This window comes from Rousettus aegyptiacus, unplaced genomic scaffold (assembly GCF_014176215.1).
Source record: "Rousettus aegyptiacus isolate mRouAeg1 unplaced genomic scaffold, mRouAeg1.p scaffold_m13_p_6, whole genome shotgun sequence".
NCBI lineage: Eukaryota > Metazoa > Chordata > Mammalia > Chiroptera > Pteropodidae > Rousettus > Rousettus aegyptiacus.
Genome location: NW_023416309.1, coordinates 55,721,263 through 55,739,157, shown reverse-complemented (window position 1 = coordinate 55,739,157; position 17,895 = coordinate 55,721,263). Strand labels below are relative to the sequence as shown.

The following is a 17,895-nucleotide window of genomic DNA, read 5'->3' as shown; positions in this document are numbered from 1 at the left end:
ACAAAGTCCTTGGCAGCCCCGAGTGTTCCCGCAGGATCGCTTGCGAAGGGCGGTTCTGTGCAGCGGGGACGTGGGGAGAAGGGCCCGTTGTCTGTCCTTTGGCGGACATTCAGAGGTGACGTGCGCGAGGCCGGGGTCGGGAGGGCCCTGGGTGTGGGTTCTGGGTCTCCAGGGGGAGTTCTGGGGAGCGGTTGGCAGCGCACGTCACATATGGGCCAGCGCTGGGGTGCGGTGGCCTGTGCTCTGCATGTGGTCCCAGATGCTGGGACCTAGGCCTGGCCATGCCGCGGCCTCGGCCGAGGGCAGCGTCCAATCCTCTGCGCGCCTGCCCTTTCTCGCCGGTGGCCACCCGATGCCCGGATCACTGGGTCTGTGGAAGTCCTTTGTCGGCCACGCCGGGCGCCTAGACAAAAGGGGCGTTTGGTATCGCCCCTGAGAAGTCCGACCTTCCATTCCACGGACGTTTGCCAGAGACTGGGCATTGGAGGCTCGGGAAGAAGCCCAGGTGGACCCAGAACCCCGCTCGAATTCCGGGGAAGAAAGACCACCCAGATGGCCCCAGTGAACCGGGAGCTTTGTATCTGCGTGTCTGTGTTTAAGCCCAAACCTGGGTGGACGTACCTGTCGGAAAATGAACTCCATCAGCGTCGCCCACATCTACAGCCGAAGGTGACTCTGAACCTTCCCCCCAGATGCGCGTGCCTGGCCAGTTTTGCTTCCTGTCCCTCGCGATGAGGTAGTCACGGCTTGTGAATCGGTGGGACAGAAAGGCCTCCTCCCCAGCGTCGTTAAGTGGACTTTTCCTCGTAGGAAATATGTATCTAATCATTGTTGATGGGATTTTACCAGGGCTTGGGACGTCATCGACCAGCGATTTGAACCTGGATGCCTGCAAATGGAGAATAACGAGGGGCCGCCCCGGCTCTCATTCCCGCAGCCTCCGTGTGTTTGGGGGGCGGGGGCGCGGGTTGGAAGGCGTGAGTGTGCCCTCCTCCTGGGGGGTTCTGGCCGAGGAGATGCCACGCTGCCCGTTTCATGGTGATCCGTACGCCCCGGTCTGTTCCCATCAGAGCCACGCCCATCAGTGTCATTGAACAAATTCAGCAGTAGCCTTGGGGTGACCGTCAGGATGTCACGTCAAGCTCGTAGCCACTCCTTTGTCTCTGTGGAGAGAGATGTGGTTCCTTCCAGAGGCACCAAGTTAGGGAGCCCCCTCCCCTCCCAGCAACACACACATCCAGCCCTACTTTCCCTCCAGCAGGCGGCGGGGGGGGGGGGGGGGGGTCGGTGGCCTTGCAGTGCACGGGGAAGGACCTGAGGGGCCCCCTGTGGGCACAGGCCCGCGTTGCGGGGCCGGCCCCGGCAGCCTCTAAAATTACCAGGGCACAGACGGTGCCGGTGCGTTTGGGCTTATATTTGGAATTGCTGTTGGAAATGGTCCTGGCCAAATGTCACACCCATCTGGGACGGTTTAAGAGTAAGAAAAGGAGGTGGTTTTGCGGGAGGGAGCTTGGCAGCCCCCAAACTTGGGGCCGGTCACCTGGCCTTCACTCTGCCTGGGGCTCCTCCCCACCCCCTCCAGCCTCGGTGGCTCCTGCCGCTGGGGCCACTCACTTCTGGCCAGCTGGAGGCATGTTTCCTTGACTCCAACCGATTTTCTTCCTGAACCTTCTATTCTCTGGTCAGCACTTAAGGAGTATGGGACAGGTCTCCTCTCCTCGCAGCTCCGGACAGCCTTTGAGCCTTCGAAGCCGGCATCCCTCCTGCTGAATCCTGCTCCCCCGGCTGCAGCAGCTCCTTCCCCCTCACTGTTTGGCTCCCAGTGCAGAAGGCACATGTCCTTTGGGGTCCTGACCTGCCACGGTGGAGCAGAGCAACACCCTCCCACATCCTCAGTGCCTTACCTCTGTTAATGCATCCTGAGGGTGCTTCGGTGTCCCTGCGGCTCCGTGGTGATTAATTATGAGTTCATGTCATCTAAGCCCTTCGTATATTTTCCTCGTTGGTCTCTTTCTCCTACTTCTTCATCGTTTGCTTGATTTAAACACTAAAACGTGGACGTTTAGCTTCATCTCTTTACGTTTCAACCTGCTGCATAAGTGTGACTGCTCCCGCTTTTTGAGGTCCATCGGGTACTTATTCTTTATCCATTTGCTGTCCTCAACATTTTCTGAATGGTTTCGACATATCCAGTGGCTGTCCCGCCTCCGGGTCATTTACCTGCCTCTTTTCCCTGGGGGGTGGCCGTGGGGAACCCACAGTGTTTATCACAGACATTCTCACGGAGTGCCAGCCTGATTTTTGAGGGGGACCCGGACAGTGCTCCCCTGAAAGCAGGAGCCCACGTTTTGCTTTTCGCCTGCCTCCTCATTTCTGCGAGGAAAAGCTGGCCACGCGGCCGCCGTCCTCGTACACGCTCAGGTGACTCGCTCCCGGGGGAGAGGTGCTCGAGAACCGTCAGTCTTCCTGGGAATCGGGGGTTAGAATCCGTGTGAGTTTCCTGCGGCCGCCGCAACAAGTCACCACCCATTCGGGGGCTTAAAACACCAGAAATGTATATTCTCCCACGGTTCTGGAGGCCGGAAGTCCCGCATCGGGGTGTCGGCAGGGTCAGTCCTTCTGGCGGCTCTGAGGGGGGGTCCGCTCCATGCCCCTCCCGCGGCCTCTGGCGGCTTCCAGCAGTCCTAGGCCCTCGTTCCTGGGCAGACACGTCCCCCGTCTCCGCCTCTGCCCTCACGTGGCTGTCCGCCCCGCGTCCATGTCCTCTCCTCGTCTCATGAGGACGCCAGTCCCTGGATTTGGGACTCGCTCCAAATCTTGCTTCCAAATGGATGCCATTCATGGGATGGGGTCGGGACATGGACGTGTCTTTTGGGGAATCTACAAAATGCAAACAGGAGCGTGGCCGTCGTTATGGCGGATAGAGTTCCAGCTCAGATTTTTGCCAATAAAGTGTGGCCTGAAGGACTTGTCCTCACAGACGCGCTTCCCAGCCTGCGTGTGGCTCCAGTGGAACCCTGAGACCCACCGCCCATCCCCGGGGAGAGCCGAGGGGGCCGGGGACGTCGTCCCTCGTTCTGGCCTGGTTCGCAAAGGCTGGAAACCTGACCCGCAGGCGGTGGGGTCCTGAGTTCGTGCTGTGTCACACCACGCAGACGGAAGCCGGTGTCTCCGCCGAGCGGGGCTGGGCTTCCCGGTTGGCACACTGGACACGTCCCGCTGTCCCTGAAATCACTCCGTGGTCTCTAAAGAATTCTGTGGAATCAGCAGATCCTTCACGAAGTTACTTTATATTTAAAACTGAGGCAGCTTTGGGGCTCTTGTTTTATTTATGAGCCAAATGTCTACGAGAAATGTTATTACCACAAAATAAGCTCTCAGTATGGAAAGCTTAAGTTTTTGGGTTTTTAGGTGGCAATTTATGAGCCAGAATTCCAGTTCCGCCAAGGAGTTTGGGTAGTTCCATGGGAGTCCTTGGTGAGAATTCTGGACTTGGAATTCTAATTAAGCGCAGACTGTGATGATTGTTTCAAAGGCATCAGGTAATTTCCACGGACCTCATTTCTTGGGCTGAGCCGTATTGACAGGCCTGATAGGACATGTATGGGCCAGGCGGGACACCCCGGGAGACCCCCTGCACGGGGCCCCCTCGGCGCATACAGCGGGCCGCACTTGGCGGGCCGTGCACCTGTGGTTTTGACGTCCACCCATCCTCTAGCCGTGTAGGTTGTCCTAGCTGAGGCTGACCCTGCGGTGGTGGGCGCCATGCTTGTTTCAGGCCTGACGGATGTCCCGTTTTCTGAGAGGGAAAACGGCCGGCTCGCGTTGGGGACACTGGTAGTCGGCAGACGCGGTGTGTCGCCCTGGGCGGTGGCCCCGGTGAGCGCGGGTGTCGGGGAGAATCTGCTCACCGTCGCCGAGCAACCCGTGGGCAGAGCGTGAACGTCTCAGGACTTCCCGGAAGTGTCCTCTGTGGATGCTGGCGGTGGACACGTGCTAAAGGGCCACGTCGAGGGCACTGTGCCAGCACCGGGGGCGAAGGAGACCTGGTCCCTAAGAAGCAGCGCCCGCGTTAGTAACGAGCCTTCGTCTCCACTGTGACCGGCACCGGCGGTGAGGGCTGCCGCAGAAGGAGCGTTGGTGGCTGACGTGTGCGCCGAGGGCGCTGCGGTTTCTGCAGGCGTGCGTGCGGCCCAGCGCTGGGGACAGCGGGGCGCCGGGCGCCTTCGGCAGGACAGATGTAACATCCCCAGCCGCGGGGGTACATACGGCGATGAGATGGGCCGAATCGCTTTCAGGGGAAAGAGGTGTTGGGGAAACAGAAAATGTTGGGGGAGAGCGAACCGTCACGCCGTGGAGCCAGGGGCCAGTCCCCTCGGCCCTGCTCCCGTGGAGCCAGGGGCCAGTCCCCTCCGCCCTGCTCCCGTGGAGCCAGGGGCCAGTCCCCTCGGCCCTGCTCCCGTGGAGCCAGGGGCCAGTCCCCTCGGCCCTGCTCCCGTGGAGCCAGGGGCCAGTCCCCTCGGCCCTGCTCCCGTGGAGCCAGGGGCCAGTCCCCTCCGCCTTGTTCCTTCAGCGGCTGCGGGTCATGTGGGCGAAGGGTGTCGGCTACAGCAGCGGGCTCACTTGGAGGTGTGTGTGTTGAAAAGGCAAACGAAGAAACGAAGCGGAGATTTTTGAAAACCGAAAAAGGGGTAGAGACCCTCTCTGTAAGCAGAAACGGAGAGAAAGGCTGAGCAAACGCGCAGCTGGAAAGTTCTGTTAAAGAAAATTACCGGGTGGCAGCGGAATAAATACTGTTCTATCAGGCTGCGGGATACTGTCTTATCTTCTTTCATGGGTGCTCAAAATTCCCCCAAATTAAATGATTCAAAAAATGTCATGATAATAGTATATTATCTGATCCCATCTGATATAATCTGACGCATCTATTTTTAAAAAATATAAAATATGCAGATACATGCTTGAGCATGCACCAAGAACTTCTGGAAGGATATATAAGAAACCGATGATAATGGTGACCTCTGGAGAGTGGGACTGTGAGTTAGGACCACTGGGGAAGTCGAGAAAGGGTCCCTAAGCGAAGAGTTTGCTTATTCCATTGTTATAGCTTGTTGGTTTACTTTTTGTTTGTCTTATAAAACAAAAGAAATAGCCCATGGTTAAAAAAAAAAAACTCTGCATCATGTTGAAAGTCCAATGAAATATATTTGCAGAGGTCTTGAGAAAAGAAAGAAAGAAAATATAGAGAGAAAGAAATTAATCCGATAGCTGTTAAAGAATGGTAAGACAGACTTTGTGGCGTTCGTGTGGGTGCAACTGCGATGGGGTTTTGCAGTGACATAGACTTGGGGGCGTCGCTGGATGGAAAATTATTAAGAGGAAACGTGAGGGGTAAGGGGGATTCTGGCTAAACCCACCCGAGAGGCCTCTTGCTGCGGTTAGGTTGGGGTGACCAGCTGTCACCTGGGTGGCTGCGGGGGACAAGCCCAGTCGGATACAGAGAGGGAGAATTCCGGCTACAATTGGGCAGTGAAAATTCTGGCTCAGAGAAGAAGGGTCAGAGGGGTCCAGGTCAAGTTTGGTCAGGGAGAGACTGTCGGTTCCTGTTTGAAAGCCTCGTGGCCCCTTGCAGGTGTGTGGGGGGTTTTACATTGTGTTAAAAAATAGGTCTCTACCAATCTAGGGAGAGACATTTCGTAAAGGTTTGTGTAATGCTCGGGTGTCTGTCCATGGGAGGGCCAGGAATTTCACGCGGAATCGTGATACTGTAAGAGCGATAGGTGTTCTCGTGGCCTCCTGCGGAGGAGGGAGGCCCGGGAAGGAGCGTAGCATTTTCTGGGCTTCTCTGCTGTCCGACGGTTTCGGTAACCGGAGCTCACTGTTACCGTGAAAACAGCCATGGCCCGAGGTGGCTAGAAAGAACAAAGGAGAAACTGTGGGTGGTTGTCTGGGGCCAGCGCAGACACGTCCGAGTCCGGCAGAGCCCGTGAAAGGGGCTGGGACGTGAAGGGGAGGAGGGACGTGGCCCACTTGCAAGGGAACACAGAGAAATGGGAGAGTTTTCATGAACAAAACTAGATAAGGTCATTGCAAGTTGATTTTCTTTGTCGTCCAAACGGGGCGTGATTTCCCGTCCGTGGGCAGTAAAATTATCTACTTCTTTTATTCACAGGTTGTACTCAGACTATCTGTACTTTGCAAGTTCGAACAAATCTGCAGATGACTTCCATGAAAAAGTGACGGAAGCTCTGCAGCTGTTTGAGAACTGCATGCTGGACTATTCCCTGCGCGCCTGCGTCTACAACAACAGCCTCAACAACGCCATGCCTGTGCGTAAGGAGGCCAGCCTCGCGGAACGCGCTACTTTGTAATGATTATGCAAGTGGCTGAACACACTGCTTTGTAACGATTATACATAGTTGCATAATCTGGCTCATGGTGGGGGGTTTTTGCATGTAAACACAGAGAGGCATTCTAATGTGCAAATGCTTCTCCCCATGCCTTTGAGCAGCGGCTAATGCAAAAACAAATATTCACGGAAGTAGAAGTGTGAAAATTGATGGGCCCTTTCAGCTGGCGCCCACTTTCTTCCCTGCTGATCCCCAGTTACAATGCCCTCCCCACCCTCCGCGAGAGGAGGGGCTGCGTTTAGGGAGATTGCTGCGGAGCGAACACACTGTGCCGTTGGGATTGGCGGCCTCCAGGACGCCCAGTTCGCAAATTGTCTTCGCAGTCTCCCCGATGGGGGACTGTTTTGTTGGTTTTAGCAATTACCCACCAGTGGCTTTCAGTGCTTCTTTGACAGGGTCTCAGTGGAAAAAATTTTCTTTCCTTTTTTGCCTTCAGGAATATGGCATACATTTCTTGTCTTTTTTTTTTTTTTTAATGCAAAAGAAGCCGTTAATGTGAATTTAGCATGTGTGAATACGGGGTGGTTTCTCACGCTGTGCAGCACCCCGGGTTCTCCTCAGTGCCTTGTCAGCGGGTTTGGTGTCGTGGGTAAGCCTCCATGGCGAGGCTGATGCTGTCGCCTGCCCTGGGGAGTGGTGCACAAGCCTTGCTCTGCCGAGCATGCCGTGTGGTAAGGCACAGACAGATCTGCTCGAGGCAGGGGCTTAGAACCCCCAGGCGTGGTGGGGTTCAAGGTCAGCAGGCTTTGCCCCCTCTCCTTTGCCCTCGAGGCCGTCTCATCCGGAAGGCAGTACGCCAGCACGGGCAGGATCCACAGGGGCAGTGGCAGGACTCCAGGTTGTCCTGCTGGAGTTTGTAGTTTGGCAGGGAAGACCCAGCAAGGGCACTGGTCAGCACAAAATCCGGCCAGTGGTGCCGGGTAGAAGGAGTGGCCTTTGGAGCCAGGCGGTGACTTGAGTTCAGTTCCCAGCTCGGGCATTTACTAGCTGTGTGACTCTGGGCAGCTGTCTTAGCTTCTCTGAGACTCAGTGCTTCATCATCAAATGGGGGTGATGATACTACTTTACCAGGCCGTTGTGCTGGTTAAAGAGGGTCGTTCACGTGTAGGGAAGGAAAAGCCATCTTTTTCCTCGACCCATCTCATGTTCTTGGCTGGGGCCCTGCGAACTCAACCAGCAAAAAACGCATCAACAAGAGGAAGGCAAACCAGTTTATTAACTTGTGCATCACACAGGTCCATGGGAGCACTCACAGACGCATGACCCAGAGGGCTGGTTAGAGCATCTTCACAAGAGAACGATACGTTTGCAGAGAAGTGACAAGACAGGAGAGAGCAGACTTTGAGTTTCTAGGGTGGCAAATTGTGGGAAGGCAAACCCGTGTATGTGGGGGGGGGGACTCACGGAAGGGCAGGGCTGGGGGGCGGGACTCACAGAAGGACAGGGCTGCGGGGGGGGGGCTCACGGAAGGACAGGGCTGCGGGGGGGACTCACGGCAGGGCAGGGCTGGGGGGGGACTCACGGCAGGGCTGGGGGGGCGGGACTCACAGAAGGACAGGGCTGGGGGGGGAGGGACTCACAGAAGGGCAGGGCAGGGCTGGCGTCATCAAGGTTCGTTATGTCTAATCCTGTCGCGGCCTCAGACTGATAAGAGTCTGGAGTGATCTCCAGCGACTGACTTCTGTTCTTCCTGATAGAGAGGGCACGGGAGACACCCTTACAAGTATGTCTTGCTTTTAGGCAAATAAGGGGAGGATAGAGAGCTTTTCTTGTATCTGTTTGGTTTTTGTTTGTTTGTTTGTTTTTTTGTCAGTTGCTTTTAGCTCAAAGTAATTCCTGTGCCGAAGTGGAGCATTTTGGAGTGGCGTTCCACCGTACGTGCACAGCACTGGGTCACGGGCCGCCGTGGTGACAGGACAGGCGTGGACTTGGCACTGAGGGCAGCCCCGGCCCCAGCGGGGAGAGGGGGGTGGGGGGCTCTGGCCCCCAGCCGAGGTCACCTGAGAACAGGGCATCAGGGGGACGTCCTAGGAGAGGTGACGTCTGTGCTGAGCCCTAAAAGACGAGTTGGGCAGAGAAATGGAAGTGGCGATGTGTCAGGTGGAGGGAGCAGCAGGTGCAGAGGCCGCGAGGTTAGCGCTGAGAGCAGTCGCTACAGCCAGGGCACAGTGTGCGTGGCGTGGTTGCCTTAGCGATGGGGGTGATGGGAGCGGGGGCACGGGCTGCATCCCGTGATGCAGGCGAACTTGGTGAGCTTCAGGGATCTGGACTTCATCCTGGGGGAGCTGGGACCCCACGGGAGGATTTAAGCGGGGCATAGTGACGGCAGCTGTGCGTTTTAGAAAGATGTCTGGCGCACAGAGACTCTGGTAACTGAGTAGGGATGGGCCTGGGGAGGGGGTGGCCTCCTGGAGACAGGAGGGCGGGGCTGGGGGCTGCGCTCAGTGCTGGAGGAAGCACAGCCCCACCTCGCGGTGCTGCGCCCGGTTCCTCCCCTCCTCCTGACCCCCAGCAGTCCCCAGTCCAGGAGGACCTGGAAGAGAGACGGGCGGGAGGAGGAGTCCCTGTCACCGGAAGGGACGAAGACCGTGAGAGGTGAGGTGACACGGCCAGCTAGTGTGGTTCAGAAAAGGACCCAGAACCGTCCGCGGCTGGATCGTCTGACAGAGACCCGGAAAGGGAGGGTCAAGCGTGGGCTTCCCTTCTGCGGGTCCCCTGCGCTGGGCGGCTTTTGATGGGCAGGGCTGGATGCAGCTCTTGACCTGGGGCGCAGTTTATTTTAGTGGTTTTGAATTGAGTTTCTCCCCACAGACAAGCAAAGGTCTGATATGAACGTGCCCCCCCACCCCCACCCCGTGCCGCCGGTCACTTTGTGCCACCCAGAGCGCCCCAGGCCCTCCAGCACCCGCCGTCGTCACAGTCAGTGCCACAGGGACAGAGCAGGACGGCGTGCACGTCGCCCGTCTTTAAACGAGTGTCCGGGAGACAGGATGTCCACAGCCACTTACTCCCACAGCGGAGAGGGGGCGAGCCCTCCCCGCGGCCTCCCGTTGGCACTCCAGCCATGAGCATCCCTCACGCGGAGATGGGGCGCTGAGTTCACGGGTGTCATCCCGAGTCTCCACGTCAGTGTGTGCTGGAAGTTTTCCGGATCAGGAGTTTTTAACGACTCCATCCGCGAGGGCGGGAAAGGGGTCTGTCTCGCCTTTCTTGTGAGCGGCTCTGCCACGCGCCCCCTTCCAACGCGTCATCTCGTTCAGTCTTGCCTGAAAGCCACGGCCATTTTATAGGTGAGGACACGGAGGCTCCCAGAGGCCCACTGCCACCCAGAGCCGCAAAGCTAGTGACAGGCAGGCTCGGGGTTCGGTCCCAGGCCCCACGGCCTCTAAACCTCAAGACGTTTCCACCTTCTTCAGCGCCTCCTAAAGGCAGAGGTTTGAATCTGCAGGAGGCCTGTGTTTTTTGATTCGGTTTCATGCTTTGCCGTGGATGGACAGGGCAGTCGCTTGGCAGGTGCCTATGGTCAGAGTGATGCCCAGAGGCAGCGTCACAGGACAGGGCGGAGGTGGCTGTCACAGATCGAAGATCGCCTGCTGCTCTCGGTCCCTGCAGGGCTCCTGCGGAGTGGGAGGAGCCGGCAGTCGGCAGCCCTGCTCTTGGGGGCAGATCTTCGCTGCTGGCATGCGGGAGCGTGGACCCAGCCCAGCCTCAGCCCTGGGGGGGGGGTGGCGTTTCTCGGACATTCGAGGCCGCCCGCGCTACCTGCTCAGCCATTCGCTGCCTTCCTGTGGCGCTGGATGCGGGAGCCAGACCCCACCCCCCCCCGCCCCCCGCCGCCCCCGTCTCCATCACGCTCCGCTTCGCTCTCCTCTTAGGTCCTCAGATCGGCCGACCTCTCGCCGCAGAGCAGGAGTTTGCAAAGATCAGGGGCTCTGGGGTGGGGTCCCCAGTCTGCTTCACAAGCCCTCCAGGGGAGTGGGTTGTGTGCTGAGGTCGCAGACACCTGGTTCTAGAGCCTCCCACACGCCTTCTCGCCGGGCGGTGCTGCTCCTGGCCTCTCATCCTTCGGGTCCGGCTTTAATCTGACCTTCTGATCTCTCTCTCCGCCCTGTCCGTCCCCCCACAGTGTGCTATCACAGCGGGCGGTTTCAGGTGCTGGGTTCTGTACCAGCTTAGCTCTGTCTCCCTCACTAGATAATAAGCTCCCTGGGGCCAGGGGCACGTCTGTTACATAGCAACGCCTCTCCATCACCTAGTTGGGTACCAGCCACGCAGCGTGCACTAAATTATTTATGGAATGAGAGTGAGTGAGTGAACGGGTGAATGAATGGGGGAATTCGCGAGGCTGGTAGAGAGGCCGTGTGGGCAGTCGTGGGTGGATGAGCCCTGAGACAGGGACCTGCCTGCAGGTCTGGGCTCCGGCGGCTGCTGCCGGCCGACCTTGGGCAGCCCCTGCTCCCCGACCAGCCCCGCCCGGGCAGGAAGACCCGGCCGCAGGTCTCCACCAGCAGGGCTTCGTCCTTCTGGGGACGGTGGAAGGTGTTCTCTCCATTATGGGCACAAACATGCTTTCAAGAAATATGGGCCGCGGCTACCTTAAACAACCCCATCCTGCCACAAATAGCCAGCTCCTTTTCTTCTAGAAAGTTCTTGAGTACAAAGGCAGTTTCCCCTGGAAGAGATAAAGCTGGTCAGGCTGGTCCTCCGCGGGAGAGGCCAGCCCGCAAGCCTGACGGGGGGAGAGAGCATTGGGAAGCTCTGCAGTGCCGTAGCAAGAAGATGCTCTCGTAGCAGTTTGCGGGTCGGAGGCCACACGGTGTTTGTTTCTGAGGCTGGCAGGCGCCCCTCCTCTCCAGAGGCCTTTTTACGAGCTGGAGCCGGCGTGTGAGGAAGTACAACCTGGGGCCGGAGGCAGTGAGTGAAATGGGTTCGGAGACAGCTTATCCCTCTAATTGTTTTTCTTCCTCCACATCCTCCCACACGATTAGAACCACAATGAAACGGAACAAGACTCGGGGGCGAGGAAGACAGTGTCGGCCCGGCACGTGTTTAGTCAGAGATGCGGTCATCCGGCCGTTGCCACGGCGTTCAGTCACTCCGGCAGGGGACCGTGTGAGCGCCTCGTGCCGGAGGGGACGGCAGTGGGGGAGCTCAGGGTCCAGGTGGCAAAGAAAGAAATGTGATGCCGGGGTGTCTGCCGGGGGACCCGGGGCGGCAGCCGGGGCCCGGGGAGCCGGGAGGCGCGGGCGCCCGGGGCAGAGTGGCCGGGAGCTCAGGCCACGCCAGGGCCTGTCTCCGCGGAGACCAGGGGAGGCTTGGGGGGGGGCGGGGCTGGGGATAGCAGTTGGGACGCTGTGACAATGCGAGGCGAGGGCTGATGGGGCATGAACGGGGGGAGCGGCGCCGGCCGAGGCGGCAGACGAGGAGCGTGGGAAGACTGGGCAGGGCAGAGCAGGAGGCCGGGCGTGGAGGTGGGTGGGCAGCAGACGTGCTGGAGGCGGGGCCCCGGAGCGGAGGGGGAGGGCTGCTGCTTGGAGCGTCGGCAAGAGCTCGGGGCCGACTGTGAAGTTAGAGGAAACAGTCCCCAAGACCGTTCTCACTTCTGACACCGTTTGTAAGTTGGGGGGTCCTCAAAACCGCCTTCGGGTTTACAATTCATAATCACAGCACACTTCGAAGGCTGTGTAGTCACGGTGACGACTCATGACGGGGAAAGGACAGAGATTACAATCAGCCGAGGGAAGAAGCACTTCCGGGAGGGTGTGTCCGGACTCACCCCATGGCGTGGTCAGCGTGAAGGCCTCGCAGCCACCAGGTGCGACGACCCCGCACGGCGCACCACCAGCCGGGGAGCCCACTCGAGCCTTTCCAGAATACTGCTCGGGGCTCGGTCACATACTGTCCACGTGGCTGACGCTTAGTCTCCAGTCCCTCCTGGAGGTCGGGCTGGTAACCGCGTGGCACAAAGCTCCTGTCACCACTCACAGAGTTAGACCGTCCAGTGGCCAGATCCACTAGGTGAGCAAAGACACTCACAAAACAGGACTCCCAGGCGGCCTAGCGGCCACCTCGGGGAGATGAGGACAGAGGTAAGGTTAATTCTCTAAATGCGCTCGCAGTGCGGCATGAGGGGAGGCTCAGGAGGACAAGGACCTCGGACACTTAGGGGGAGGGGACGGCCCCGCGCAGCGCTGCGTGCCTCCGACGCGCACACGCCCTCGTCGCGGACGTCCGCGCGGCCAGGCGGCGGTGGTTCGCTCACTTGGCTTGCCTCCGGGGCGTCCGCAGGTGTTTTTCATCGCTGTCGTGTGCCGGGCACAGGAGCAGGGACAGCCAGCGTGTTGTGCAGAGAACGTTTGCACCACTGGTGGCCGTAACCTTGGGCTCTGCCTTTACATCCGTCCTCGCTGTGACGTGTGTCACGGAGGTACCCGCGGGGTCGTCCCGAGGACTGTGTGCGGCCCTAAGTGTGGGAATCCTTTGTACATGTAGTAGGAAGCAAGAATGCAGGGTGTTTAGGGTCCAGCTTCTGAAGACGGTGGTTTGCCAGGATCACTCCTTGGTGTTGGTTTGTAGGGACGCGCCGTAATACTTTCAGAAACGCGCCGCGCGGTACTGGGGGAACCGCTCCTGTACTAACATCTCCTCTCTGGCCCCAGGTGCGGCTGCAGGTCGGGCTGTACGCCGTGTATCTCCTGGACTGGCTCACTGTTTTCAGTAAAGAACAGTTCCTCGTTCTTCGCCTGGAAGACCACGCGTCCAACGTCAGCTACACCATGCACAGGGTCTTCCAGTTCCTCAGCCTCGGTACGACTGTCGCCCTGCAGACCCACGGTGCAGGGCCGGAGCTCCGTGGCCGCCGGCCCTGTGAGGGCCTCGCCGAGTCACGTGCAGACTCCGTGAGCTGGGGGGGGCAGGCCGAGCTGGGGGGCCATTCAGCACCTGTTGCTCAAGCACCAGTGGCACGCGGGGTCTTGTGCACCATGGGGTCAGGGATCCCTGGGGAGGCAGAGATGACCTCTCACGTGGGAGCTTGCTGGGCGCTGCGGGCGCGGGGGCACTGGTAGGACGGCGGGGGGAGGGTCCGCGTCATCACAGCAGGGTCGTCCAGATTACTCGGGGTCCCAGCTGCTGAAGGGATCACGGAAGGCTTCACAGAAGGAAGTAGTCTATGCGTTGAGCCTTGGGGACAGACAGGAACTCATCGGGTGGCTGGGACAGTCTCGCAGAAGCCACAGGGCTTGGAGGAGGGGCAGACAGGACATGGCATGACCTCAGGTATTGTTGGGGACCCCTGGAATCAGCCGTGTGGCTGGGAGTTGCCTGCCGGTCCTGGCTTTTGGACTTCTGGGGCGCAGAATCTGTTTGCACTCCAGTGGGACTCGGGACCCTTTTGCCATTTGATTTTCTCTCTCCTTTTCTTGGAGAGCTGGTAACACAATGGAGTGTGATTATTTTTTCTTCTAAGACCTAGAACCAGTTTTCTTTGCTTTGGCCACCTGTAGACTCTAGCATTAATGAACTTGTCCTTAGTCCCTAACAAGGACAGGAAGGCCAGTTCCATTTCTTCTGTTTCGTATAACCCGAGGACGTGCATGGGCCCAGGACTTTGGCCAGAACCCAAGCCTGGGGCAAAGAGACGTCAGTGGACCAGCGGGTTAAGCCAGTGAGAGGCCGGTGGTCCCGAGGGCTGGGGCTGGAGCCGGCAGCCTTGGGCGGCGGCACTTGCCAGCTTGTTCCCTGGGCCTCTCCCTGCTCACGGCCTTGCTGCAGCTGGAGGTTCTGCCAGTGGGGTCTCTGGGCACGGGCGGCATGTCTCCTCCCCCCACCCTGTTGCCACCTCACAGCAAGACGGGGTGGATTGTGGCCCAGCCCCGGGGCCCTTTGCATCGGTAGCCGGAAGTAGAAATGACGGAGGCAGAATCCCAGTGGGCCGAGCCTGGCAGGTTGCACAGTTGTCCAGGGACAGGCTGACAGACACGGGAGCCAGCCCTTTACGGGCAGTTGGAAATGAGACCGGGAGGGGAGGCGCAGGTGAGGGGGCGGCCTGAAGTTCCAGGTGCGCCTCTGAGGGTGGGCGTCCGACGCCGGCCACGGCGTCTGCCGTTCGTGATGCCGTTTGCACCTTCCAGCCCCGGCAGCTCTGAAGTGCATCCAGCCAAGGCATTTTGATCCCCAAACACATTCTCAAGGGAAGGAAACGCCTGTCTCGACACGCAGCTCTGCTGGCATTGCTGCGAAGTTCCTTCGGCCTCCCGCCTCACAGGGTTTTTTCCGTGTATTCCAGGGCCCTTGAGCGAGAAACAAATGGCCCTGATGACAAAGAGCCCCGCGTCCAACGCCCGGCGTCCCGAGGACCGGAACCTGGGGCCCATGTGGCCGGTCACGCAGAGGATCCTGCAGGACTTCTACCGGCCTTTCAACGCCAAGCTGGCACAGGTGCTCGCCGACAAGGCCTTCGCCTGGAGGAAGACGTGAGGCCGAGTCCCTGCCGTCAGCCCGGGCCTGCGGCTTGGTCTTCGCCACGATAATAAAAATCTCTCTGTGGGGACCACCGTCCTCATAGCGTGCAGAAAACCCCGAGATCCGAGGCTTCTTTCCCTCCCAGGCACGTGTTTATGACAGCCTTTTGGAAGGTCCTCTGCGACGTCAGGCAGCCTGGCAGCTGACCCTCCGCAGCGCTCCTCTGCCGGGCCCCTGGACACCCCACTTCCATCACCTTCTGCTCCGAGAGCGGCCGGCACTCGGGGGGCGAGGCCGGCGGGGGCTGGGCCGGTGTGGAGAGGGAGGCGTGGAACATGGGGCTTGTCGGCTCCGGGATGCGACCGAGCGAGTTCGAGGTCGTGCCATGGGGCTCGTTGGTACCTCCTTCCCATGCAGTTCCAAAACGCTCCGTTTCGGGGTTTCTGCAAAGATCACTGACTCATTTGGCAGGAAATCAGAGGCCCTTGCATTTTTCCCCCCTTTTACTGCAAAGTCAGCCCTCGGTCCCTTCAGAGACAAACCGTGCTGTCTCTGCGACCTCCTCCCCGCCCGCTGTGGACTTTGTGTCTGACATGGAAAATGAATGCACTTGAAACAAGCCCCTTTCTGCATCCCACCAGCCCGAGCTCTCCTTTCTGCCTCTTGAGAAGTTTTTGCAAGCGTTGATTCAGTTCATGATCCAAGTGTAAGGCCAGTTTATCCCTGGGAGGGATTTGGGCTGTTAATGCCAGACCGAGCAGCTTGCAGGAGCCGAATGCTTCGTGGGCATCCAGGTATCCAGAGCGTCCTGCACTCGGCCATCGCCCCGGGAGGGCGTTTGAGGTGTCAGGCCTGGCCGCCCATAGGCTCCGCTACTGCGTCTCCCCCCAGAGTGAGCCTGTGACCCCTGCACTCTGCTGTGTGTGGCCGGAGGCCCTGACTCTCCACGGACTGCAAAGAGCTCCTGCTCTGAGGCGGACACACGACACGTGAGCCAAACCAAGGATGAACGTGGCAGGCCAGATCCTTAATGGAACTTTCTGGGCCACGTGGCAGCTCGCTTCACCGAAGGATCAGCTAAAGGTTTTGTCATTTCTCAGAGGCGAAGGGGAAAGCCCAGGCGGGACCGCAGGGAGGCTTTTCCCTGGGGCGTCGTCCAGGGGAGCTCGCTGCAAACCGGGGCTCTCAGGCTGGGCCCTGGACGCACCCGGCACGCAGACCCCTCCATGCTCAGCTGTCACTCGCAGGCGTGAGGGTCTGCTCAGGCTCCAGCCCTGGTTCCGTGGTGGTTCTGCCGTCAGGGGCGGGACGCGCAGCCCCTCTGGACGCAGGCGGTGGGCCCTTGGTCCAGGCACAGCCACGCCGCAGTCCGCTGCGGACGGAGCTGTGTGTGCCGGACACGCACCTTCAGGGACAGCTCCCTGTCCTCTCCGGGGGCGCTCCGTGCAGCAGCCCCCAGGGAAGCCTGGCCCGAGCACGGGGCGCATGAGGGAACAGCATGGCGGTGTGCGTGTGTGTATTTATTTGCAGCACGGGGCGCGTGTGGGTGCATGTGGGTGTGTGTGGGCACGTGTGTGGGTGCATGTGGGCCCGTGTGGGTGCGTGTGGGTGTGCGTGTGGGCATGCATGCGGGTGTGTGTGGGTGTGGGTGTGGGCGCGTGTGGGTGCGTGTGTGGGCGCGTGTGTGTGCATGTGCATGCGTGGGCGCGTGTGGGTGTGGGTGCGCGTGTGGGTGTGCGTGTGGGCGCGTGTGGGTGTGTGTGGGTGCGTGTGGGTGCGTGTGGGTGTGCGTGCGGGCATGCATGCGGGTGTGTGTGGGTGCGCGTGTGGGCGTGTGTGGGTGCGTGTGTGGGCGCGTGTGTGTGCGTGGGCACGTGTGGGGGTGTGTGTGGGCGTGCCTGGGCGCGTGTGGGCGCGTTTCCTGAGCCAGCCCCCTCAGTTCTGTGGCCGACGAGGCTCCTGCGCTCTGGACATCACTGTTTTATGGATTAATGTCTCTGCCGATTAACTTGTCGCATTCAGTACACATTTTGCTCTTCCCGCCGGCCGTAATCACGGCACGGGACTTTTTTTAGGCACGCCTACGCATGTGAATAACATGCAGCGTAATTCTGCTTCTTACAGAAGCATCACTGACAGTATTATTTCCAATATTATTTGGTCTATTATACACATCTTTTTATACACGCAGGTCCACCCGTCCTGTGCCGGTGAGTGCCATCCAGACCCGGTCCCTCTCGAGGGGCCTTGCTCCGAGGGGCGCGGCCCTTTGCTCTCTCTCGTTCGAGGCCCGTTCTTGTCGACCCCATGGGTGCCGGGTCACGTGGCGGTCCCGGAGCCTGTCACCCAAAGCCAAAGCAAAACGGAGCATTTCTCCCGACCCGGTATTGAAGTTACTCTGTGTTCTGCGAAGCCGTGGGTGGGACATGTCACGTGGTACCCCTTAGTCCCGTACAGTATGTTACGTGAAGCAGTGATGCTGTACCCTCCTTACTGGTCACCAGAATTAAATGTGGACCCCTGTGACTGGTCCCCCAAAGCACAGCCTCGTCCTTGCCATCATCAGCACCATGCCGGGTCCTCTCTGTGGGGTCCGCTGAGCACGAGTGAGTTGTGGAAGGAGATCAGTTTCTCACTTGCATGCGTTGTACACTCTCTGTCCGATGGGGACCTTCCACCCACGGTGACCAGTGAGAGAGAGAAGAGCCCAGGGAGAAGGGTTGAGACTTCGCCAGGGACTCCGAGCGTGGGCCTGCCCGGGCGTGAGTCAGGGCGGCGAGGTCCAGCCTGACCGCAGACAAGCCTAATGTCTTCAGACGTTCAGATCTGAAGGTCGCATGACCACAGGCCCTGCCTCTCCCAGTGGCCGCTCTCAACATGGCTACTTCCATCTTTCCCCTGCCTGCCTGGCCCCCGGGGGCCTGCAGGTTTGAGACCCCGGCGTCACTGATACATGCCATTCAAGGGGCCCTGGCTGCACCTGGGGAGGGACAAGCCTGAGGGAGGAGATGGGGTTGTCTCT

General features: G+C 59.4%; 1 protein-coding gene across 9 annotated transcripts in view; it reads left to right on the top strand.

Annotated features, from left to right (window-relative positions):
* Positions 1 to 14,993, top strand: part of CHST15 (carbohydrate sulfotransferase 15) — an 88,707-nt gene extending 73,714 nt beyond the window's left edge. For 7 of the 9 annotated variants that reach the window (XM_016155182.2, XM_016155190.2, XM_016155165.2 and 4 more), the window contains 3 exons: positions 6,173 to 6,329; positions 13,070 to 13,217; positions 14,698 to 14,993. In XM_016155182.2, the coding sequence (XP_016010668.2) occupies positions 6,173 to 6,329; positions 13,070 to 13,217; positions 14,698 to 14,888 (496 nt within the window). In that variant the 3' untranslated portion in view covers positions 14,889 to 14,993. Of the gene's footprint in view, positions 1 to 6,172; positions 7,805 to 13,069; positions 13,218 to 14,697 lie in introns of those variants that run through there. The other 2 variants (XM_036222370.1, XM_036222369.1) reach the window with 2 other exon arrangements.
* Positions 14,994 to 17,895: the final 2,902 nt, after the last annotated feature.